Genomic DNA, 25703 nt, shown 5'->3' on the forward strand with positions numbered 1-25703 from the left:
AAAGAACAAGGTTTCTATAAGGGAATGAGGTTCTCAAGTTTGCAACAGAACACTTAACCATGCAAGTTACGATTCCCAAATACCTGCAGCACCGATAATACCGTCAAAAGTGAAGCTGTGGCCTAGAGAGGCTTCGTGCCACCACATCAGCTTAGTACCTGGCTCTAGATAATTACAGATTATTTAAAAGATTGCTGGCATGATAGTTTAGACTTCTTATATCTGCTTTAAATGATGATCCTTGACCTTGTAACCTTTGAAAAAATACTGACAAGCCTTAGAGCACTTTAAATATTTTCTACAATAACTTTTCTATCAACCAGTTTTGGTTTTGTTTCCCAGGAGGTGCTTGTGTCATGACACAATAGGCAGACACATGGTAAGAGAACAGTGTGACGTTTCGGGGTACTTAATCCAGCTTGCTCAGTGGTCTGCTGAGCTACTACTTGTTAAGCATCTGATGCAGCAGCATGACCAAACGAGCTGGAGCGTGTGCCAAAACTTTGCGACATCGTACTCCAATATGATCATCTCCTCCATCATGACATTATGACACATACACCTCAGATGTCAGATTTTATTAAAGCGATGTTGTACATTTGAGCAAATACAAGAGAAGTAGCACAATGGAGTGCCCTAAAGCAGAAAACTGTGCGGGGAACACCTCATAAGAAACAAAACTAAAACTTTGTCATATAAAGCTATTGTAAATTGTTTAAAGTGATCCGAGGCTAGCTAGTATTCTTACTATGGTTTCAAAGTCTAGGATATTCATTTCGTCCATACTGCTTCAATATTAGGCAGTATGGCTTTGTTCCTGTTCGTCTGCAACATTTCAATGAAGCTCATGCTAATCTCCCATTATTTTACGAGACACTGAAAGACGAACTTTTGGATTAATACAATAGGAACTAGCAACATGTGAACCTTTGAACAGCATTGCAACTACGGACTGCCAGCAAAATATTTTGGCCCCTTTGCAGTTTCCGCATTTCGAGGGCTTATGCACAAGGGCCATACTCTTGGCTGATCAATGTTAGGGATACTTCGAATTTTACATAACATAAAGTCCAGCACGATGCTTCATAAGTAATCTCCCAGCTTATCCAATCAATGTACACTGAAAGTGACAATTCCGAAAGCGATACACTGAGAACATGGCCTTTGGTGCCTCTGAAAGATAGACATGCTCTACTTCTGGCAAATTCAAGGCGGCTCTCATTCATGACAAATATAACACGCACTCGCTCTGCTTGAGCTGATGAAATGCAGTCCGTAGCTTTAACCTCTCGAGCTCCTTTTGCTGAGCTTCCCGTTGTCGCAACTGCTCTTGCTCCCGCCGCTCAGCTTCACGTCGCTCCCGCTGAGCTTGTGCCCTAGCCAGCCTCTGCTCTCGGTCTCTGAAACAAAAAGGAAGAAGAAGCCTCTTATGTTTGCTCCAAGTGCACCCAAAGGTGACCCAGAGAGAGGGAGGCAGGGAGTCAGTTCGACTTTTATTTGACAGGGTCCAAAGCACTCTCACACGAAGAAACCAGGTTGTTCTCTACCTGCAACCTGCTTCATGATTAGGTCGGGAGCAAAGAGCCCAAGCTCTGTTTGTGCCCGTCCTAATAATGCACCAGCCAGCCCAGTTCAGCACACTTCTTCTGATTCATGAAGCTGTTTAGGATAAGCAAGGAGAAAGATAAGCATTCCATTGCCTAATGTTATTAAAAGAAAGAGGCAGTCTGCAGGATAGCAACTGTTATCAGGAAATGTGCACGAGTTGGCCAACCTCGAGTGAGGTAAAACAATTTTTAGAAAAAACAAAAAGGCAGTCTACAATATTTCCTTCACTCGCAGGTTATGATAAATTTTCCATAAATGTCTGAAATTTGCTTAATTTGATTCCTAAGTGCTGGAGATTGCACTGAAAACAAACCAACATGGTAGGGCAATCCCTTGTGTGCATTCTAAAAATTACACAGCAATAAAATAACTACGGTATCTATACTTTGTGGACTCAGCCATGCTACATTTCATTATAATAATTCAATCCCTGGCTCAAAGCATATGCACAAATAATTCATTGGCTCTAAGCATCATGAGGCAGGAAGAAAACTACACTTTCGCCATTGCCCAATGAATGCACCACACTGAATATCCCGGCACATTAGATATCACGCCAAACATGCTATTGCCTTCAACAGAGTGGCCATCTGTATCGGTACACTGCACTTTGAAGCGAATTGGAGCCACTGTATATTGGCACAGCTCAATGTTTGTGGTTTATTCCTTGTTACAACTGGACAGAAATGGTAAAAACAAGTTGCACAGACAAATGTGCACACCATGGCCAAAGCACTGGTGGAAGAGCCATTTGACCGTCTGGCGCAGGTCTTAGCAAAGGCAAAAGTCTGCTTTGGCGCAACAAGCACCTTTAGTGCAGTGTTCAACAGGCATATACATACCAAATATTGTCTCATCTTTAACAGAAATATTCAATAAATATAGTGGACCTGGCTTTATGCACAACAACAAAGAATATATGCTAAAAATGAGTAAACTAGTTTCATTATTTTTAATAGAATGGCTCTCCCTGTGCGTATGTCATGGTATAAATCTGCTCCTTGACTTGCCTTTATATTTGACTTGCAAGAGATGTTGCATGTTTGAAGCGCTTCGAGTGAGCAAGAAAAAATAAGTTAGCTGAACTAGGGCATGTCAACAAGACCAGGTTACTCCTAATGTGCACAATTTCTCCTGCATAACTTTGCTATGAGCCATGAGAAAACTGATTAAATTACAGTAAAACCTCGTTAATTTGGCCCCCGTTAAATCGGAAATTCGGTTAATTTGGACGCGCCGTCTGGTATCGTCAAACACGTACACAACCCTATTGCACGAAACTCCCGTTAATTCGGACAGTTCTTGGAGCTTAGAGGCGCGCGAGGCATATAGGATCAGGTGGCACTAGGGGGTGTTCAAATCAAACCGCCAGCGATGGCGTCTCCGATTAACATGCGCTGATCTCAAAGCCCATACTTGCATGCACTGGGAGTGCCAAAAGGCCGGAAATACCTCAAGGCCGCCATGTTTATTTTATTGCTACATAATAGACAAACCTACGTCTCAAAAAACACGGCGGCAATGACGTACTTCTGGCTTTGCAGTCGCTTTTGCGCTTGGCACTACCTCTACATCGCTATGGTTATCGGCATGGCAGTTATCGGTCTATGCTAGCACCCCTAATCTACACATACATGTTTTTTCTTTGTATTGCTGTCCGCCATTTCCGATGTTGTCTTTTGCTTGTGCAGTTGTGTGGTTGCAGAGTTGTGCAGTTTTTTTTTCGTTGTTTCTTATCGTGTTTATCGGTCTGCCTCAGGTGCGTGTGTGAGGACGGCGGAACTTTTTTTGTGTGTGTGTGTTAAATTTTGTTTTGCGCTTTTCTTTTTTCCATTTACGCTTTGTTTTTTCTTGACATCGTGCGTGTACCCATCGCTTCAGTGCCACGCCTAGCCGCACCGTGCAAGCCGCGCCACCACGTGCTCTCGTGCCCCACCGAAGTGGGCAAGGTATGAGGAGAAGGACTTGGCAGCGAAAGTAGAAATATTGAAAGCCGTGAAGGCAGAGGTGCCTCGGCAGGTCATAATGAATAAATTCAACGTGAAGAGAAGCGTGCTCTGCACGTACGTGAAAAATGAAGCGGAGATTCTTCAGGCATGCCACTGCGACGAGTTCGCTGACAACAGGAAGAGACCGCGAGTGGCAGCACACCAGAAACTTGGAAGTATTGTTAAGATGGATTGCAGATTCGCGCGACGTACAGCTGCTTTTGAGTGGCCCCCTTCAGTATGTGAAAGGCTCATACAGAAGACAAGTGCTTGAGCGTACGTTGCTCTGTATGGAGGCAAAGAAAAAATATGATGTAACTGTGCTCACTGCAGTGCACATGATGGCGCATATGTGGAGCAAGACGCCGCCCGCAGTAATTGCGAACTGCTCCCGACACAGCGGCTTTGTCCGCGACGGTGATTCTTTGGAAGCCAGGGATGCGGATGTTAACCAAAAAGCCGAGGAAGATGGCAGTCGCTTTGACAGGCTTCTGCCTCCGGACGTCCCGCTGGACGAATACATCCACATCGATAGTGACGCTGGCATTGCCAGTCGCCTCAACAACGACGAAATACTGGATGTGCTAGGCGACAAAGAGCCCGACTCTGATAGTGAAAATGCACCCTTCATGGATGCATGTGAAGTGCAGCGCCGAGCTGCTAAAGAGGCCGATGACGCCCTTAATGTTTTGGAGGACATTTGTGTCGTTTCTCCCGACAGTCTGCGCGGACTGCACCACCTACAAGAACTCAGAAGAATTGTGCTTTCCGAGCAAATTTCTTGCGCGCAACAAGCAACAATAACCAGTTATTTCATGAAGTAAAGGTATGTTGATGTTTTAGCCATTTTTTGAGTTATTATTGTCGAAACCTTGTTAATTCGACATTCAGTTAATTCGGACATTTTCTCCAGTCCTGTGAAATCCGTATTAACGGGGTTTTACTGTACAACCACGGAATCTGCTCTTCCAATCCTGCAGGGTTACAAAGAAAGTTTCTAATTATAAGCAAATTAGACTTCAGCAGTTGTGTACATATATAGATACCTTTAAAGTGGCACCGCCAACAATTCTGCTAAGCAATGTGCGACTGGACTTTATCTGCAACTTCGTTTTGATCTGACATCATTCTTGAGCGAGCTCCGCTCCATGTTATGCTGGTACAAGGAACACACAAATGCAGCACAAATGGCTAGTACACCTCTTTGGCAACTAAGCACGAGGCCTTATCAACAGGATAGACTGACAACAGTAGTAGCGAAGTTAAGGTTGAAATGTGGCTCCCTTTGTTTTTAATATGCCCCCCCCCCCCCCCCCCCCCCCTTTGAGGAAATCGGACCGAAAATAGCCTGCGCAGTGCGATTGGACACAATACTAAAACTGCCTTCGCGGCGTTTGTATGCTTTAACGTATAGCATCAGTGTATCGCGGCGAAGTTAACTACAAAAACCGTGTGGCGAAGCTCGCTTTAGAAAACCAGGCGGCTGGGCAGCCTAAACGTCGGGTGCGCATTAGATTTCTATGTTCAGGAAATTTAATGTAATTGAAACATTAATTTTCTACTTTAGATACATAGAAAGTGAGTGTGCGTATGATTCAGGGGCGAGTTAGAATAGGGGAAATACTAAAGTGAATTAAATCAGGGGTGTGTTATGGCATTTCTTCTGTATCTTGTTATTGCAATAGCAACTATAAGAACACACCAAGCCAATTTTTGCCGTCGTAGTCAGGTACCATATATATTTTCGTATATGTATGCTATATGACATGCGGTCTATGTGGGTTATATTGCCATGCCATTCTATCATTAAAGTTGCTCATAGCAGGTCTTACATTCTTGCAAAATTATTCCTCAGAATTTTGAGAATGGCAGCCCACAAAAACGTCATGAAAATGCAGGCCTTTTATCTAAAATAATTTTACTCTTAGACTTAAATATTCAACCTGAAAATTATGGAATATTATTGGTGCGGCTGTACACAACATCAAGGATCGGACCAGGAAAGAGGTTTGAACACAACGAATATGGAAAAGTGGTGGTAAAGTCGCTAAGAAAGACATTGGCTTTAATTAATAAACATACATGAAACTGTCTGATGGCAGGATTCAAACAGAGGACCCCTAGCACAACAGCTCCCTTTTACTTAGCTTATGTTTACTTCAATTCATACTGCCACTATAGCTATGAGTCGTACTCTTCGTGTATTATTTTAACATGTTGCTATCGCAATCACTACTTTGTCCTTATGGCAAAACTGTCATACTTTCTTAATTCGACCCGCCAGATAGATTGATCAATGCTGTCAGACCCATCAGGATCAAATTAATGGAAGTTGACTAATTGCTGACAGACCATCACATTTGTGTCTGTTTTGTTAGACCTACTTGCAAATTTATTTCCCACCACATCAGCATGCATGTTTCAAGTGTGTACAGTAGAATCTCGTTGATACGATCGCGCCTGATACAAAATTTGGGATGACAGAAATCTTGACCCAAGCCCACTAACTTACAATGCGCTAAATTTCGAATGTGGCGAATCGTTCTTAACGTTGCAGCAGATGATGCGAACAATTGAGCTGGTGCGCTGGCACACCGGTAGCATTCCTGCTGCTAGGGCATATTACATCAGCCACACAGGCATCAGCTAACACACAGCAATGAAAGAAACTCGGAAATAACCAGGGAGATCTTGAAATGTTGGCCTCAGAACACGCAAAGTGCACAGCTCGCTGCTGCCAAAATGTGCGCGAAACACGTGTGCCAGTGATTCAAATTCAAGTCAGCCAATAGGATCCCTCCCTGTGTGCTATGCGAATGCAGTAACGAATCGCAATGCTGCTTTTCTCTCTTCGTGCTTCCTTTTGTTGCTTTTCTGCATGGAGAAATACAGCGCTATGGCTATCTGTGTTTATGGCGGTGCCAAGATGGCGGCACTGCACCAATGGAAAGCTGCACTCACATGATCAGCGATGCAATAGCACCTCCCAAAGCACAAATTTCTTTAATTCTGCTGTGTATTTCTTCCAAATATTTCGCCACAACATAAAGGAAAGTCTTTGAATTGGAGGCGATAAAACAAAATTAGCTATTTTGAGCAAGTTGGCCATTGTACTGCCGCATCCCCAATTAATTTATAGATTGTTTATATGTTTTTGGGTGATTCTAATTTTTACACCATCTCGAGTGGTTCGTATCGTCGAGATACTACTGTATTGGATATAACAAACATGTTTTCGTGTCAGCTGAACATCTTCACCAAGAAGACCGCTTGAATTGGATGTTGCATTAACAGTTGTGCCAAATTGCATGAATCATTCCAGTAGATTCGTTCACAGTCTAGAAACTACATAGACAATGTGCCTCTGTTTGAATTGCCTCGTTGCCTGCAGTTTTGATAGTGTTTCTACCCTGTGGTTGTATATGAGCTTTCACATGTAACCTGAAGGTGCACCGGAGGCAACGACTGCTGATGTCCGAAATAGGTGAATGCACACAAGGTCATGGGTAAAAGGTAATGCCAGCTCACTTCTTTGCTGCATCAATTTTTATCCGCAATAGTTCTTGCTTGCGTTGCTGCTCCATCTCACTGCTGCCACTGCTGTCATGCCTCTTGCGGGTGGACTCCTCTAAAGTGGATGCCTTCAGGGTGCCCTGTTCATAGAGAAGCATTTATAAACCCAAGCCCAGCTAAACATGGGAGTCCCAGTTCATGAAAGCTATAGGTGCTGGGACACAACAGGCCCAAAGTTTGGCAGTAAGTGTGAGACAGTCAAGAGGAGGCAAGGAGGATTTACAGAAGAAATGAAAGCGTCCCTGTTTAGAAGGAATTAGACTAAGAATTGAAATGCTCAAATTTGATTTCGAAGTGCTCAAGTTCACTTCATACAGAAAACATGGGAAAGAGCTGCAGTTAGTTCAGAGCTATGGTGCATGGTGTGAACATGAATAGAGTAGAAGCTCCGTCATACGTTTCTAAAGAGACTGTGGGGAAAAAAGAAAAGTACCAGCCTGGAAAACATAACAGCGAAGAACGGCGCAACTCGCCACAGCACAACGTCAGAAACAATCAGTGTGGCTGCAAGTGCAGTTATTAGATACCTCAGTGCTCGTATTGTGACCAAGAACGGCACATGTGTGCATGTATAATTAAGGAACACATATGGTGTTCCGTGACAGTGGCCCCTACCCTAATATTTCCCATACGCTTCACTGCGTAATATGGTTCTACTGCACTGAAGCTGACAAAAGAGAACCAACAATTGTTAAATGCAAATAAGACCCTTACAGGCTACGAAGTAAATGCAGCCCTGTACTTAGCAGAATTGGTCCACTGTGCATGGTTCCCGGCAGGTATTAATCGATGCACACTTCTTCAGATGCTTTGCCAACTGCTCTGTACATACTTGTGCAGCAGCTGGCTTGTGCAACTTTGTTAGTTTATTGCAAAGAATTGGTGGCTTGTTGCAACGAATTAATAGCTTGTTGCAATGAATTGGTCGCTTGTTGCAACATGCGAGAGTGAATTTCTCCCTGCACCGCTACATTTTCGTGGCACCCATTTTCAAATGCAATGTAAGATGCGGGAACATTACAGAATGGCACTGTATCAAATGGGAACATAATACATCGGAGTCAATGAGATTTATGTTGGGATTATGAAAACACGACACAGCAGCCTGGAAAATGCAACAGCGAGGAATGTATCAATGGCGTTCCACTGCGGTGTTTAGCGATGAAACCCTCATGATCTTATTCCATCTTCTCAAGCTATGACACCATATCTAAAGTGAGTATCACCGAGAATAATGGTTTCCCTTCACAGAGACAAGGGTTGTTCAAGGTTGACTAGAACTTTTGCTTGTGCACACACATCCCAATATGGCAGGAGTGGGTGTGCTTGGTCATCATGCAATGATTACACGCAAATTGGCAAGAAGGTTGCAGAGAGGGCACTTTTTGCTGCTTTTGCTGCAGCTGAAGCACTTCATTCCTTCCCTTCAGACTTCTTGGAACTGGAAAAACTCCTCTCCACAGTACGCGGGGAAACATTGCTCCTCCAACAGTTTCGTCGTGTAGGTGAAGCGTGTGCATGTATTCAGAGATAGACAGTCTTGCTGACCAGCGAGATCTAAATAGGGCATTGAAAAAGGTTGCCAACTGGTGTGATGAATTATATGTCATTGACACTGAGGAAAAAAGAAATCGTTTTTATGAAGCTCACATGCAAGCGTCACCCCTGCATTTTTGATCAATCAGCTCAATGTGTTTTTTATTACCAAGGCTGAACATAAAATGTCTTGGTTTCTGCACTTCCAATGACCACAGATTGATCAAGCACATTAATTCGGTGTCCAGTTCTACTAAACAAGACCTTTCATTCCTCAGATAAACACTTGGGTTGACTACACCTGGTGTTTGCCTTCTGGCATTTAATGCAATCGTACAGCCAACCTTAGATTACACTTCATTTAGTATACTTAAAAAAATGGAAAAGAAATAACAGAAAGACTGAATTGAAGGAATTGTAAAATGTGCTGTACAGTTTATAAATAACTTCTTATGCACATTAATTATAGCCCTGTTAAATAGAGCCAAGCCGCTGACATTAACTCAAAGGAATCCAATTTTGAGGCTAAAATTTCTGTACAAATTCATTACCAGCCACTGCAAGGTTGAGATCTCGCAACTTTTTTTTCTACATGGGACACACTATTCAGCAAAGGCATGCACTAGGAATTATGCCCTCCTACAGCCACAATACCTGCTTTAAATGCATTTATTAATAGGACAATAACTGACCAAAATAAACTCACAAACAGCATTGTAGTACAGCCCTTCCTAAATATATTTAGTGTGCCTCAGCTAGCGAAATGTTTTGATCTGTACTTGACTTAATGACATGCACTTGGAGCACAGTCAGTTGGTTGCAATGCTATGGCGCATCCTCTATTTTTCTCCTATGTAACCCCACCCTGAAAAAATCACATTTTCTTAAGATTGCAGTAAACTTGTAAATGAATATACACAAACAAAATTCACCAGTAATTACAATACTCCCTAATGTAAAATTTCAGCTCAGATCTATACAGGGTTTGTGCGTAAAGTAATGAGACTGGATCTGGTAAAAATAAGTTATTGATCCAATTGGTACCATATTAAAGTTCTTCAATATAGTCTCCTTGGGCATCAACACATCACTGCCAACACAATTCCTACGCTGCAAAGGCTCCCTGGAAATCAGTTGCCGCAACCTCTTTCAGAAACTGCGACAGCCCGTTGGATGACAGGAACATAATCGAAATGGTAATCTTTTAGGCTTCTCTTGAGCTTTGGGAACAGGAAAAAGTGTGCTGGGCTCACATCGGGGCTGTGCGGCGGCTGCGGCAAGGTTGCAACCCCTATTCGGGCAAGACAGGCGGTTACAACGAGGGCAGTGTGGGTTGAATCATTGTTGTGGTGGAGCGTCTAGCAATCAGCACTCTCCGGTCATTTCAGTTTGACGACTCTGTAAAGGCGTTCAAGGTCTTCTTTGTAGAACATGGTGTTGACAGTTCGTCCAGGAGGTAAAAATTCTTTTTGGACCACCCGACACTTGTCAAATAAGACAATGAACATTGTGTTTACCTTGGACGCCGACATTCTTGCTGTCTAGGGGAGCGGGGAGTTCGCGGTGTGCCACTCCAAACTTTAGCGCATGGTTTTGGGGTAGTACTGCAACACCCATGATCCGTCACCTGTTATTACGCTGTCTAAACAGTCCCGTTCACTTTCTAACTGCATGAACATCTCACGGGAAACATCAACTCATAATTGTTTTTTTTCATCACTTAACACTTTTGCCACCAATCTTGAACAAACCTTCCGTATGTTCAAATTTTCAGAATATTGTGAACCACTGTTTTGCACATGCTGAGTTCTTCAGCGATTAATCTGATACTCAAACGAAGGTTCGAGTCCAGATAATTTTTTTACCTTAGCCACATTTTCGTCCAAACCACTTGTTGAAGGGCATCCAGATCACTCCTTGTCTTCCAACGTTCTCCCGTCCGTTCTTTAATGAACTTAACTACCAGAAAATCTAGGCTCTTGACAGGGCGTCGTCGTTGCAGGCCTCCTTAACCAAGGCAAGCATCTTGGAAGCGGTTTTGCCAAGGGGAAAGCAAAATTTAATCGCGTACCATTGCTTCAGCAAACACTCCATTTTTGACATTTTCTGCCATGACAAACAGCTTTTGCACCCCTTCAGATCCTCATCGATTCAGAGCTCGGATGCGACTGCCACTACAAATCCTGCCTCTGGGGAATGCGCTACTAGCAACTGCAGCGCCACAAGGCAGGCAGTTTTATTAATTTATGGAAAAACCCTGTACATGCTTCGATTTTGCGATATATTAGCTGGTGTGGACAATGTGTTTCATGCTGCACATTGCTAACGGAGCGAAGTGTGGCGCGACTGCCTCCCTAACCTGGAAGTTGCGAGAGGCAGTGCATGGGCGTATGGGTGACGCATGAGTGATGCATGGGTGCGACTTACAGCAGCTGCCATAGACAGACCTCCCAGACAACACACGCTACTCTGGCGTCATCTTGTAGCCATCGTCCCCACATTATGCTTTTCTTTTCATGCTTTCACCATACCCTCCTCCTCTGCTTTCCACCTCATGGTTCCAATGCAGCCTCCTCCTCTGCTTTCCTCCTCATGACTTTCATTCCTCACTGAATTCAGCGTTCACTCTCATCCTTCGCTGTGCTTGTTCGCTCGGTTACGCTGATGCTCGTCACAGGAACAGTTGCCTAAACAATGCGCTCTAGAATTCAGTGGTGATTTAGTGGTAAATGCAAAAGAAATGTCTTAGCATTTTGTTGCACCTCTTTGAGGCTCCAATGCATGACTTAAATTCTGTTCGTCGCATTGCGCAGTGTTATTCAGGAGCTCACTCCACACACGTCATGCCTCTTCGAGGAGCAAAGTGCAGCTGACGGTGGCCTGGAGCAGATTATAAGTTGCACTATATAAAGGGTGCGTCAGCTAACTTTAGCCAGAGTTAAAAAATATGCCAATGCACTCCAATAGGATGCGACCCAACCCTGTTGCTCACTTTTGTATTTAGTGTGTCAGGCTATCTTTTGTATATTGCTTAATTAGATAATTAGTCAACTTCTGAAGCAACGAAGTTAGGCAAAAATTCCAATTAGAAAGTTGTAGAGTGCTTTGCAAAACATTCGATTGGACAGTTTCTAGCTTTCTATCTATTAAGTATTAGTGTTTTTTAGCTTACTACGGATGCCCGCAAAATAAAAATAAGAATAGTACCACAAGACATACTTGCTTGCCCGCTTAAAAGGCGACAGGGGAGTGACGAAGGCGTTGGCTGTGCGATTTGCGGCAGCGATGTGCTTCCCTCGTGGCGGTTCATGATAGCGATAAGCAGACGCAGCGGCAGCACACCCGGCTAAATGCTATGTTCCTTTGTGTGCGGAACGCTTGGGAGCGTCACTACGTCACTCTTAGTGACACATGACTTCAACAATTATTCAAGGCAACATCTGTTATTTGTGTAATGTGCTGCTTCAATAGATGAATTAAAGTTTAGAGAAATAATAAAACACACAAACCGAATGTCTACATGTTCTTGTTTTACTTCACAGCGCAGAAGGAGAGATGTACTTCCATTTTGTCTGCTTGTTCCCACGTCGTGCAGTCGCGCGCGCAGACAACAAAATTGTGTTTTTCTAGTGTGTTTCAGCGCGCCATCATGCTCTATGAGCCGCTTGTGTCTGCCTCAGTATTCATGTAGACTGAATTATACTGCTAGACGGGTGTTGTCATGCACAGCATGCAAAATCGTGTGCTGCGCAAAACAAGACAAATGCAACAGCTCGCACACGCCGCCGTCAGTGGAAGTGCGCCAGGCAGCAAAAAAGCAAGAGAAAAAAAAAGAAATGAAGGTGGGGCTTGTGATATGTGTGTCACACGATACTTGAGCTTCGGTATGAGAGAATGCAGGGAAAGAATTTTGCTTGCAAGTGGAGAGAGTAGCTTGGCAGTCGCCCTCGCCTCCTGAAATCATGAGATCGCAGCACTGAAATATTTTTATCTCGGCTATTAATGAACCAACTTGAAAAATTTTTGCGGCAGAATGCTCCCTAGAGGGCACATAACTTCCAACGTTTGACCCAAATTTGCTATATGGCCCGATGAGAGGCTCTTTAACACTTTCCTTGCGGAACACATATTTGTTACTATTTGCTACAGCAAATAGTAACAAATATTTTTTCAGATATGTTTACATATATATATATTAATGGGCACTTGATTTGGCTGCACATTTCCTACATGATCTACATGAACACATGGCATCTTTTACCCATGAAAAAGCTTTTCTGATTGGTGAAATAATCTGCCAGGAATTGATTGGGTGCATGGCTCTTTCAGTTCTAAAATGAATTCACATGTTAGTTCCTTGCATGACATTATCTTGAAGCACAACCTACAGCAGGTCGTGACACAACCGACATGAATTTGTGCTGAATCGGCCACAATACTTGTTCTTGTCTTCACAAGTTGGTCCCTCGAACAATTCTCTTTTTCTGTTGAAAAGGGGACTTGTGATCATGAGCTGGTGTCTTTTTCTAGCTCCTTTGAACCATGCCAAAATAATCAAATCAACATTCTTACTTTCGATGATTTCTCATGTGCCAGGGATAAAAGAGTGCTTGACTACCTGGACTCACATCTTGGTAGCTTCAAAGGGCATGACACTGTTATGCTTTGGAACGAGTTTGAAAATATTTGTACTTACTGCATCAATAACTTTGTTCCTATAAAAAAAAAAAAGAAAAGCTAAGAAAACGTCTAAAGCTGTTTCCTCGACGGCACGCAAGATTTGCAAATCAAAAGGAAAGTCAAGCACTTAAGACTACAAGGTATTTGTCGTGTCACAGTTGATACCTTACAAACGAAATTAAACCAAGCAGTCAGAAATGCAAAACTACGGTACTTTCAGCATACACTGCCGAAATTCATTCAGAATGCTCCCAGCAAGTTTTGGGGCTTTCTTAACAATAAAATGCAAATCAGTCGACCAGATTGCACATGACGGAAATCTTATAATCGAGAAACAAGATATTGCGGAATGGTTTAACAGGTACTACTTTAACAGTATTTTTTCTTCTGATCGCATCACACACAATGATGAATATAATATAGTTTCATTGCCTCGCATTTTTTCGCTTTTAAATATAAAAACGAAATTGACTCTTGGGCCAGACAATATACCCAATGCTTCTTTTCAGATACACTGAAATGTTATCCCACTCTTTAGTTTTGTTATTTCATGCACCTTTGTCTTCAGCCGTGCTTCCTGCAGACTGCTTACGGTCTGTGTTATGCCAGTACTAAAAAAGGGATGATTCCATACTAATAGCAACCCATCGTTCCATATCACTTACCTCCTCTTGTAAACATTTAGAGCATATAATAACTAAATAAATGAAGTTATGAGAGACAAAGGCATTCTGTAAACCCTGCAGCATGCTCTCCAAAAGGGCTTTTTCACTTTAACACAATCAACTACTGTTTTTAATGATTTCGCTAGCATGCTGGACAAATCTTGACAAATTGATGCCATATTTTTCGGATTTCAAAAAAGCATTTAACCTTGTTACACACTCAAAGCTAATAAAAAAATTGAACTACTCAATTTACCCATGTATGTTACAAATTGGATTGCTGCTTAACTTACTAACTGCAGGCAACTTGTTGTTATTGATACTTACTCTACTAGTGAGCTTCCCGTAACTTCTGGTGTGCCTGAGGGTAGTGTTTTAGGATCGTTATTATTCAACATATTTAGTAATGGCATTGTTGACACCGTTATTCTGCCTGTAAATATTAAATTGTTTGCCGACGACTGTTTACTCTTTACTGAAATTATCTGCCTTCCAAGATGAAATCGCATTAAATTCCAACCTTCAAAACAATCAGTCTTGGTGCACTCGTTGGAATATGGAGCTTAACATAAGCAGGGGTGGAACTGCCCAAAGTTGTTTTGGAGCAATTTTAAGGCAAATAAAGTTGCATTTTGGAGCAGTTTGGAGCAGGCCAATCTGAATTTTAGAGGAATAATGCAATATGGCAGTGCACTTTGAAACAATGACAAAACAGAATAAACTAACATGAGTACTGTACTGCAACTACCTTAAGCAACGATACTGAAACCGCCTAGTTTATGCGAATTTCGGTAGTAGTGCGCGCAGATTTTTAATTAGTGGTAGGAACCACCAAAAAGACATGCATACTGCAATAGTGAGTTCGAAAATTTTGAAAATTAGCCCAAGGCATTTTTTATATATGCATTTTTCTTTAATGTCTTGACAGTGTGGGTGAAGTGCATGGAAATGCGCTTCCCCAACAGACCGTACGGAGAAGCCAGAGTTATGAACTATTGTGTTTTATTATTGTAATAGCAATTAAATGGACACTTCAGGCACATTTCTGCCATTGGTGTCACCGTATGTTCAGTGCGAAGTCCAAGGGTGATAATGTTGCTGTGCGCTCTATGCGCGAGTAAAAGCGTGCAAGGTTGAGCCAGTGATGGCTGCTCCATCTCGTGCGCACAAGGGACGAAAGCAGGGAGAATGCACGTCGTCTTCAATCGTGCACAAGGCACCAGGAGGGAGGAGAGGCATCCTACTCTGGTGGCTGCTGCGTATGGCACAGGCCTCATCTTAAAAGCTATCTGCGATGTGGACATGGTGCATGCGCCGAGTGCTGATAGCTTTGTGTACGCTGCATTTTCGCCGCTTAGTTCTTGCTGAAGCAAGACGCAGCACAAAAGTCAATTCGACAGCTGCTGCCGCCGCACTTCCCCACTCCAGTGTTTTGACAGCGATGATGATGATGATGATGTATGGGGGTTTTTTGGCGCAAGGGCCAGGTATGGCCAAAGAGCGCCATGTCTGTGCTAATGGGTTTGCAATGTACTTATGATTACTATGAGGTTGGTGTGACGTGGCTGTAAAGGGGCCTTAAAATATACGCAATAAAGTGCGTAAAATCTGTATGATAAAATTATGGCGATGACGTATGACTTGTACTATGAACATTTAGATGCATTTAAAAAGAATGATACGATAGGTAAAATATAGCAGATTATAAGACATGCTAGAGCACTACTGCCTCCATATGGCCCTTGAAAACACAAGGGCCTGGAGGCATGTGCTATTCAGAACAATTATCGCAGCGGCATCCTCTGGAGCGAGGATGCTCTACGAATTAATTGGGCTTATAACGTGTAGAACTACATCCTTTAAGAATTCGAGAACTGCCTTGGTGTTGAAAAGCGGTTCCTTACCAAGAAACATTGCTGGGTGAAGAGGTATGCAATGACGATATGCAAGAGGAAAATGCTTCTTTCTTTCAGGTTCGGCTTCGCGACACTCCAAGAGGACGTGGAGGACGGTCAGCCTCTCACCACATCGACCACAGGTTGGCGGTTCGTTTCCAGTAAGAAGAAAATTGTGTGTACCAAATGTGTGCCCTATTCTGAGGCGGCAGAATAGGACATCTGTTCGCCGTGATTTGGATGGGAAGGGCCAAAAACCTAGCTGTGGCTTTATAACGTGCAGTTTATTGTTTATTTCTGCGTTCCACATGCGTTGCCAGTGTTGTCGCAGTTTCTTACGCAAGAAAGGCTTCAGATCTGTGAACGGGACAGCAACTGCAGAAGAAGTGTTTAGTGATGTGAGTGATGTGGCCATTTTATCAGCCAGTACATTGCCCTCGATACCTCTATGGCCAGGTACCCAGCATATTATGATGTTCTGGTTAGATGAGTACGCTTTACACAATACCGAATACAGTTCATTGAATACGGGATTTTTATGTTTGCTGAGTGACATTAAGGCCTTCACGACGCTGAGAGAATCTGTATAGATCGCTGCTTTTGGAAGTTTCGATTTTCTTATGTGCTTTACAGCAGAGAGTAGTGCGTAGGCCTCGGCCGTAAAGATACTTGTTTCCGGATGCAGTACATCGGATTCCAAAAACGATGGGCCGACGGCTGCATAGGATACCCCGGCATTTGACTTCGAAGCGTCTGTGTAGAACTCTGCGCAGGAGTGATTTTGCTGGAGTTCTAGGAAATGCATTCGGATTTCAGCCTCAGGAGCGTGCTTTGTAACTTTTATAAAGGATATGTCACATTGTATCACCTGCCACTCCCAAGGAGGTAAGAGCTTGGTTAAGTGCATTAAGCGATGCTCGAGGAGCGGGACATGCATTTCATCGCTAAGCTGCTTCACACGCAGCGAGAAAGGCTGTCTTATGGAGGGACGATTGCTGAAAAGTGTAGCGCACGTCATATCGGTAACGTTATGAAAACATGGATGTTCAGGATTGGCGCGTACTTTAAGGAAATATCTAAAGCTAATGTATGATCTCTGTAGGTGGAGAGACCATTCATTTGATTCCACATATAGACTTTGTATGGGACTCGTTCTGAAAGCGCCAGTGGCCAGTCGGATTCCCAGATGGTGGACTGGGTCTAGCATCTTTAGCGCGCTCGGGGCGGCAGAGTTATACACAACGGCACCATAATCCAATCGAGACCAAATTAGGCTCTTGTATAGGTTCATTAAACACTTCCTATCACTACCCCATGTAGTCTGGGATAGAAGTTTCATTAAGTTCATTGTTTTCAGACACTTTTCTTTAAGATGTTTAATGTGTGGAACGAAAGTAAGTTTATTGTCGAGTATAACACCTAGAAATTTGTGCTCTTTCTTTACAGGTATCTGATGTCCACACATTTCCAAGCAAGGATCCGGGACCAGGCCTCTCTTCCTTGTGAACAGCACACAAGAACTCTTTTGAGGATTGATTTTAAAACCATTTTTCTCTGCCCACCCTGACACCTTGTTCAAACCATGCTGTACCTGTCTCTCGCATACTGCGAGGTTACAGGATTTGAAGCCTATTTGAATGTCGTCCACGTAGACAGAGTAAAAGATGGCGGGTGGTAGTGAAGCACGAAGCGTGTTCATCTTCACGATAAATAGCGTGCAGCTGAGCACGCCTCCTTGGGGTACACCCGTTTCTTGCGTAAAAGGACGTGAGAGTGCATTGCCGACTTTTACCCGGAAGGTACGATTTGACAGATAGCTTTTTATTATATTAAACATATTACCGTGGATGCCCATTTCTGACAGGTCTCTTAAGATTCCGTAACGCCACGTTGTGTCATACGCCTTTTCCATATCGAGAAATATCGAGAGGAAGAACTGTTTATGTATAAATGCGTCCCGGATATTTGTTTCAATACGTACAAGATGGTCGGTTGTGGAGCGCCCTTCTCGGAAGCCACACTGACAGGGATCAAGCATTTTGTTCTCTTCAAGGAAATGGATCAGTCGCCGATTTATCATTTTTTCAAATACCTTACACATGCAACTTGTGAGGGCTATCGGGCGGTAGCTTGCCACTGATGAAGGATCTTTGCCTTGTTTTAGAACAGGGATCACAATGGCTTCTTTCCATGCGGTCGGAAGGTACCCTGCGTCCCAGATAGTGTTGAGAAGTGTAAGTAGTGTAACTTGGGTGTCATTTTGTAAGTTTTTGAGCATTTCATACATGATTCTATCAGATCCTGGTGCGGAGCTCTTGCATGCGCTCAAGGCAGCTCTCAATTCGGCAATACTGAAAGGACGGTTGTAAGGCTCATTCTGTCGGCTTTTTCTTGTTAAAGGCTTACGTTCTTCTATTTCTTTATGTATGAGAAAAGATTGCGAATAATTGTTTGAACTTGACACGCTCTGAAAGTGCTCCGCAAGTGAGTCTGCCTGATCTTCTAGTGTATCGCCTTGTGTATTTACCAGAGGGAGTGAATATGTTTGTCGCCCTCTAATTCTATTTACCCTGTTCCAGACTTTGGCCTCGTCTGTAAACGAGTTAATGCTCGATAAATACTTCTGCCAGCTTTCTCTTCTGGCCAGTCGGCGGGTTCTCCTGCCTTGGGATTTTACTTGCTTAAAGTTGACTAGATTCTCTGCAGTGGGAGAAGCGCGTAGCAACCCCCACGCTTTGTTTTGTTTCTTTCGAGCGATCCTACAGTCTTCGTTCCACCACGGGACCCGCCGTTTACATGCCAAGCCATGTGCTTCTGATATGCATTTAGATGCCATGTCTATAATGAAGGCTGTGAGATACTGCACAGCAGCATCAATTCCTAAACAAGACATGTCATTCCATGAGATATTTGTTAAGTTTCGGAACTTCTCCCAGTCGGCTGTATCGATCTTCCACCTAGGAGCCTGTGGTAGACATTCTTTTTCTTTATGTGTTTTTAGCAGTATGGGGAAGTGGTCGCTTCCGTAAGGATTCTTGGTGACTTCCCATTCGAGTTCAGACAGCATACAAGGGGAAACTAGGCTGAGGTCAATTGAAGAAAATGTTCTGTTTGCGAGAGAATAATATGTGGATGTCTTCTTATTCAGCAGACACGCACCGGACGAAAAAAGGAACTGTTCAACGAGGCGACCTCGCGCATCGATACGAGAGTCTCCCCACAGGCTGTTGTGCGCATTGAAATCCCCAAGCACAACGTAAGGTTCTGGCAATTCGTCTATGAAGGACTGAAATTCATGTTTAGTTAATTTGTAATGGGGGGGTATGTAGAGCGAGCAGACAGTGATAAGTTTGTTGAGGAGAACAGCACGAACCGCCACTGCCTCAAGGGGTGTTTGTAGCTGCAAACGTTGACACGCTATGCCTTTCTGAATAACAATGGCAACACCGCCCGATGATGCGAGAGCATCATCGCGATCTCTGCGAAACGTAACATACTGTAGCAGGAAATTTGTGTGTTTAGATTTTAAGTGTGTTTCCTGTAGACACAGCACTTTTGGATTGTGTTTGTGGATGAGTTCCTGCACGTCGTCAAGGTTTCTAAGAAGGCCTCTGACGTTCCATTGGATTATTTGTGTATCCATATTGGAGGTCAATAAGTGCTGTGTGTACAGAAACAGAAGTAGTGATTATAGAGATTACAGAGATTAAATTACAGAGCCCTTTCGAGGCCCTGTAACGGGAGTTCTGCCCTTTCTGGAGCGTTCGAGGGAGCCTCGCCGCTCCTTAGGCGCTTGGTGCGCCTTGAGGATAGGTGTAGTGTCCATTGCCTCTTGTGAGGCGCCGGACACATGCTCTTGCGAGCGGGAAGATTTCAGAGGGAGTCCCGCCTTGGAGGGCAAGACCCCTGCGCCCACCAGCCCGGAGGTCGATGGGGCTCCCAGAGGGATTTGGCTACGCCGGCCGTTGCCAGCGCAGGAAGGAACCTCGGAAGTTGAGGCAGCCTCGGCTGCGCCCTCCTTCGGGGTCGATGGTTCCTTCTCCTCGGTTGACGGAGCAGCGCTAGCTGCAACCGTCGCGGGGGCAGATGGCGTGACTGCCGACTCACTGCTTGTGGGTCGGACAGCCGCCGGAGGCCGTTGTGACGCTGCCCCCTGACGCGCCACTTCGGCAAAGCTGGCCTTAGGAAGGTATGCAACCCGCCTGCGTGCCTCTTTGAATGATATGTTTTCTTTTACTTTGATAGTGACTATTTCTTTTTCTTTTTTCCAAGACGGGCATGACCGCGAGTATGCGGCATGCTCGCCATCACAGTTCACGCAGTGTGGAGCGTTTTCGCACGTTTCAGAGGCATGGTCACGGGAACTACATTTTGCACATGTCTGGCGGCCTCGGCAGTTCTGTGAGCTGTGGCCGAATCGCTGGCACTTAAAGCATCGTAGGGGATTTGGAATGTATGGTCTCACTCGGATTTTCACATAGCCTGTCTCGATAGTGTCTGGTAGGTTGCTTGAGCCAAATGTAAGTATTAGGTGCATGGTATTGATTTCTTTTCCGTCACGTCTTATTTTAATTCTCTTAACATTGATCACGTTCTGATCATTCCAACCCTCTAGAAGTTCAGCTTCAGACAATTCAAGCAGATCAGCATCCGATACAACGCCACGGGTAGTATTCATGGTACGGTGTGGGGTCACTGTGACTGGAACACCCCCAAAAGATACAAGTTTTGACAGTTTTTCAAATTGTTTCTGATCGCGGAGCTCTAGGAGAAGATCACCGCTAGCCATTTTCGATGCTTTGTATCCGGGACCAAAAACTTCTGTCAGAGATTGAGACAACGAAAGGTGAGATCATTCTTACAGTCTTCTCAGGCTTATCGGAGTGGATGACATGAAAGCGGGGAAAGTTCTGCGTACGATTGCCAAAAAACTTAAAGACATCTTCGGTGCGCCCTCGTTTCTGAGGGCGATCAGGAAGTTTGGGAAAAGAAGTTTCCATGAAATATATAAAAATTCGGCAACAGCGCCGACCGCCCACCACGGAGCCCAACGAGGGGACGCGGCAGAACTTGCATGCAAGTCTGCACAACGCCAGTCGTACGCCGCCACTATAACCAAATATGGTGTACCCAAGGTTGGATAGCCACACAGGGTTAACCCTTGCCACCAAGAAGAAGGAAGTAAATAGAAGAGAGAAGGAGACAGGAAAGTACTAAAAGTGGAAGGGAAAGACGAAGGTTTCAGGAGAGAGAGACAGGAAAAGGCGACTGCCGATTTCCCCCGGGTGGGTCAGTCCGGGGGTGCCGTCTACGTGAAGCAGAGGCCAAAGAGGTGTGTTGCCTCCGCCGGGGGGCCTTAAAGGTCCGAACACCCGGCATCGGCTCAACCTCCAGGATCCCCGATTCCCCGGACACGGCTAAGCCGCGCACGGCTACACGCGGGAGGGTCCAACCCTCGTGTGCTCGGGTACGTGGTGGCGCAACACACCAAACGCCTGCTTACGCAGACGCCCCTGCGGGGTGTTTTGACAGCGAGTGCGTGCATGACACCATGCTTGATAATTTAGTTAGTAAGTGAATGTCTGCAAGTCAATAAGGCCGATAAAACTATCCTTACTTCGTATAGCTGTCAATTTACTATCGCAATCGATGCTTCGTCTGTTGGGCAAAAGTGCGACTTTTTTTTAAAGCCATTTCTACATAATAGACCAAGGCGATTCCAAAGCAACTAATGATAACTTTCTGGTATAACATAAAACTATTACAATCTGTTTTTATTACAAATCTGCCATTAGCCCTTCATGATAGGTCAAAATGGCTCAGGCCTTGCCACATGGACATAAAAACAGATTGGAATAGCTTTCTGTTATACCAGTCCTGGGGACAAAGACACCCGCCTGCTGAACCTGCTGCAGTGTGGCCTCCCTGATATCTAGTTCATGCCTGCCAACTTGATAAGATAAAAAATTGGGAGACTATTCACGCCAACGAGGGGGGGGGGGGGGGGGCGTGTTCAAACTTTCAGGGAGTGTTCGACGAGTCTTTTTGCAGGGACCTTGCAGTAGCAGACTTTGCTCACTTCAAAAATTTGTCCGAGTAGCTTTGCTCAAAACATGGTCCAGACTGACGGCCCTTCACTAGCAGCAGGTGTTGGAGGGTTGTGTTGCACATTGACGAGCGGAATTCAGTCCTAGTTTTTCACGCCGTGCTAAAAATCCTCTCGCACTCTGCCTTGCTATGCAGTATCGCAAGTAAATCGAGCATCACCTTAGCAACTCGGTTAAACATGTTTTCCATCAGCGTTTTTCATTTTTCCAACCAAAGACCACTGCACGTCCCACCTTTCTTCATCAGAATGTCCTCTTGAATACTGTATGACTGTAGTGTGGCAAATTCAGCTTCGAGAGCATCTAAAGCACCTTCAGCAGATTCATTCGAATCTCAGGGCAGCAGCTGGGGAAAACTCTGAATAAAGAAACGAAGACTTGAGAGCGATGCCTGTGAAATAAATTTCAGGTTGGCCACCTCCGCATTCTTCAGAGTTGCGTTTCAGAATTGCGTCCACATCCATAATGCTTCGCCTCGTCGCATTTCGGAAACATTTTCCATAGAAGAGGCTCAACGTGGTCGCTGACATTAAGGTCGTGTTCGACGAGGAATACCATAAAGAGGCACTCCACACGTATGACACTGTCGTCGCAGTTGTTCCAGATAAAGTTCACAATGGTGTCTTGCTGCTCAGCAGTGCGAACATAGCTTTGATGCTTCGCCATGGAAACGTGCAGTTTCAAGTCGCCTTTCCCACCGTGAGACACGCTGACGTCGCATCCACACATTGTACAAAATGCAAAATGTTCTCCTTTTCTCGATGTCAAAAAGCACGGAAATGCAGAAGTATAAGATCGCAAAAACTTCTGCAGATACCTTTTCTTGGGCTTTGATAGCGCCATGGCATCAAGCACACGAGGATTGTAACATTACACGGTGCACCGCACACGCGCGGCCTAGCCAACACAAATCATACACACAAGCAGCAGCAACAAGGTGCACCATGGAGGAAGGCATGCATGAAATGCAAGAGCTACTATCAGTGTCAAATGAAACGTGGACCGCAGAGAGCGTGGCCCAAGCATAAGAGAAGGTATAGTGTGCGCCGTCCAGCCATCACCACTGACAGGAACGCATTTGCCGATTTGGCCGCACCATGCGATCCCCCAATAGAGAAATATTTTCGCCTGTGATTTGGTTCTTACATTTAAAAGGTAGAAAATAGAAATGAAAGATAACAGAAACTAAAGTTTGCAGTTTACGGCGACTATTGTGGCACAGCTCGCCGACGAGAACAGCGATGCGCATGGAGCAGTTAGCACAGTCATCGTTATAGATTCGCTAATGTGGTTTGCTGCTTGTGTGCCACATCATTCTTTCAATCAGCAAACCTGCGCAGCACGGTATCGCTGGCAGCTGCGACGCTGGCCGGCATTGGTGTGCTGAGCGCAGTTGGTCGTTTGTTTGACTCCCAAACGAGCGCCATGCAGCCAAATCGGATGTGCGCGTCTGTCATTGGTGATGACTGGACGGCGCACATTATACCTTCACTTACGCTTGGGCCACGCACTCCGCTGTTCACGTTTCATTTGACGCTGATAGTACATTGGCTCTGGCTTTGGTCGGCTTAGTAGGCACCGTAGTTGGCTGCTTAGTCGATGATACCGATGGTGCTAATGCGGTCGTTTTTTGTGATGCTGACGATTACGATGTGACTGTAGATTCCGCGGTGCCGGTTTCGCAAGAACCATTATTGAGCGAACAGAGACCACTTTTCGGGAGATATAAGACAGTGATCATACAATCGGAAACTTCAGTAAAAATTGGGAGTCTCCCAGGCGAATCGGGAGGGTTGGCAGGTAGGTAGTTCGCTCGCAGCGCCCTCAGCTTACTTTTTGTTGTTTTGCGCTTCAGGGAGCACCGCGCCGCCCCGGCCACTCAACTGTATTCTAGTACACTCCAAATACAGCCGCCTAGGCTGTTTTGTCAGAAGATACGACAGCAGTGACAGCAGCCGGGAGTGGTGGCGCGTGCGCCGGCCACTTGTCGGAAGTGCCAAAAAGTCCAGTGTTATAAGCACGAAAATTACAAGAAACTGTGCGGGAGGCGCTGTTGCGAAGTGTGCTGAATGTGAACAGTTGCACTCTTTTTTGGAGAATGAATCTGCTCACTGTTGGTGGCCACTGCCGAAGCACAAATGCTAAAGACGTTCTGGCGCAGCGTGGTGCAAGAATTCGTGTTTGTATCAAAATGGCGCAATTGGCGCATGAGTCCCACCCCTGCATAAGCAAAACAGTCTTCATGAAAGTTACGAGAAAAATGAAGCTATCATCTGCCTACAGCCTTGCATCACAGCCACTTAGAGTTTAGTGAGTACAAATATCTAGCTTTTACATTAACCAATGACCTCCACTAGAACTCCCACATTTATTACTTATACGACTCTGCCTTCCAGAAACTTCATCTTCTCAGACACAAATTAAAACATGCTCCCCCTGAAACTTGTCTAATTGCTCATACACCCCTCGTCTGTCCTAAACTGGAATTTGGAGCTATTATATGGGATCCTAGAACTAAAACTAGTATTGATGCTCTAGAAATAATTCAGTGCAAAGCAGTAAGGTTTATCTTTACAAAATATTGCTCAATTGACTCCCCACAAAAACTTATAATTGAACATAATATTCGAACATTGCAATTAAAAAGGAAAATTCACAGACTTGAATTTCTTTTTACTTAATAAAGGCAAATTGTCTTTCTCCCAGCCTTACATACATCCACTTATAGCCCACCGAACAAGGCATTATCACTCTGCCTCACTAACACATTACAGTGCCAGAAATAATGTTTTCAAGTATTCTTTCTTCCCTCGCACAATAGCAGAGTGGAACAGTCTCCCCACTGAACAAATGACCAGCACTTACTCAAATGAACATATATCTAATTAAATTGGCTGAGTTCATGTTTAATTAGCCTGCTGTAGAATCTGCTGCTAATTCAATGACTTCTACTTTTACACTAGCTGTGTTGCACAAAATGCTTTTGTTGTATTGCTTGCAGCATTTTATTTTATTTCTAACATGGTGTGGCAATATTTTGTGCTGTACTTCAATTCTACATGTACTGCTTTATTGTGAATGTATATTACACCTCCTGCTTCGGCCTTTCAAGGCCTGCAGTATTTAATAAATAAATAAAAATTATCCCACGCAAGTATTGTCAAATCTGAATTTCAAGGTGATACAAGTTTTGAAAATGTACCCGGCGTTCTTTCAATATGACTTGCTCTACAGTGTTGCAATGGATAACGTGGATTTCAGAGCCACCACAAGACATCTTAGAGTAAGAAAAGCATGGCAGCAGCATACAGTTGCAAGTCAGCGTATGTAATCTTGACCTTTCATGATTCTGCCAGAAGAAGCCTTCACACTTGCAACGTGCTCACTGTGGCATGCAGTGAGTGCTGGCAATGTAGGCGAAGGAACAAGTGGAACGTTTTATGCATTTTGGAAGTGCCTGCCCAGCGACATTCAGGGAATAAAGGTCCAGGAAGGCATCAAGGACTTCAATCCAAAGTTATCGCAAATTGAGAAGAATGTCCGAAATTATCTCTATTTCGGTGCTGCGATTGTGGCTTTTTAATGATCATATGGATTTCAAATGATATGAATACGTTTCGAGATCCCAAGAAATTTGTATCATAGAGATTT

The 25703-nt window shown here is 44.3% G+C and overlaps 1 protein-coding gene across 1 annotated transcript in view; it reads right to left on the reverse strand.

Annotated features, from left to right (window-relative positions):
- Positions 1–25703, reverse strand: part of LOC126541655 (uncharacterized) — a 77167-nt gene that overhangs the window by 36303 nt on the left and 15161 nt on the right. Inside the window, exons 7-8 of the mRNA XM_050188510.3 lie at positions 7125–7249; positions 1245–1400 (exon numbers count right to left, since the gene is read on the reverse strand). Coding sequence (XP_050044467.2) covers positions 1245–1400; positions 7125–7249 — 281 coding nt within the window. The remainder of the gene's footprint in view (positions 1–1244; positions 1401–7124; positions 7250–25703) is intronic.

Source organism: Dermacentor andersoni, chromosome 2 (assembly GCF_023375885.2).
Source record: "Dermacentor andersoni chromosome 2, qqDerAnde1_hic_scaffold, whole genome shotgun sequence".
In the NCBI taxonomy this organism is placed as follows: domain Eukaryota; kingdom Metazoa; phylum Arthropoda; class Arachnida; order Ixodida; family Ixodidae; genus Dermacentor; species Dermacentor andersoni.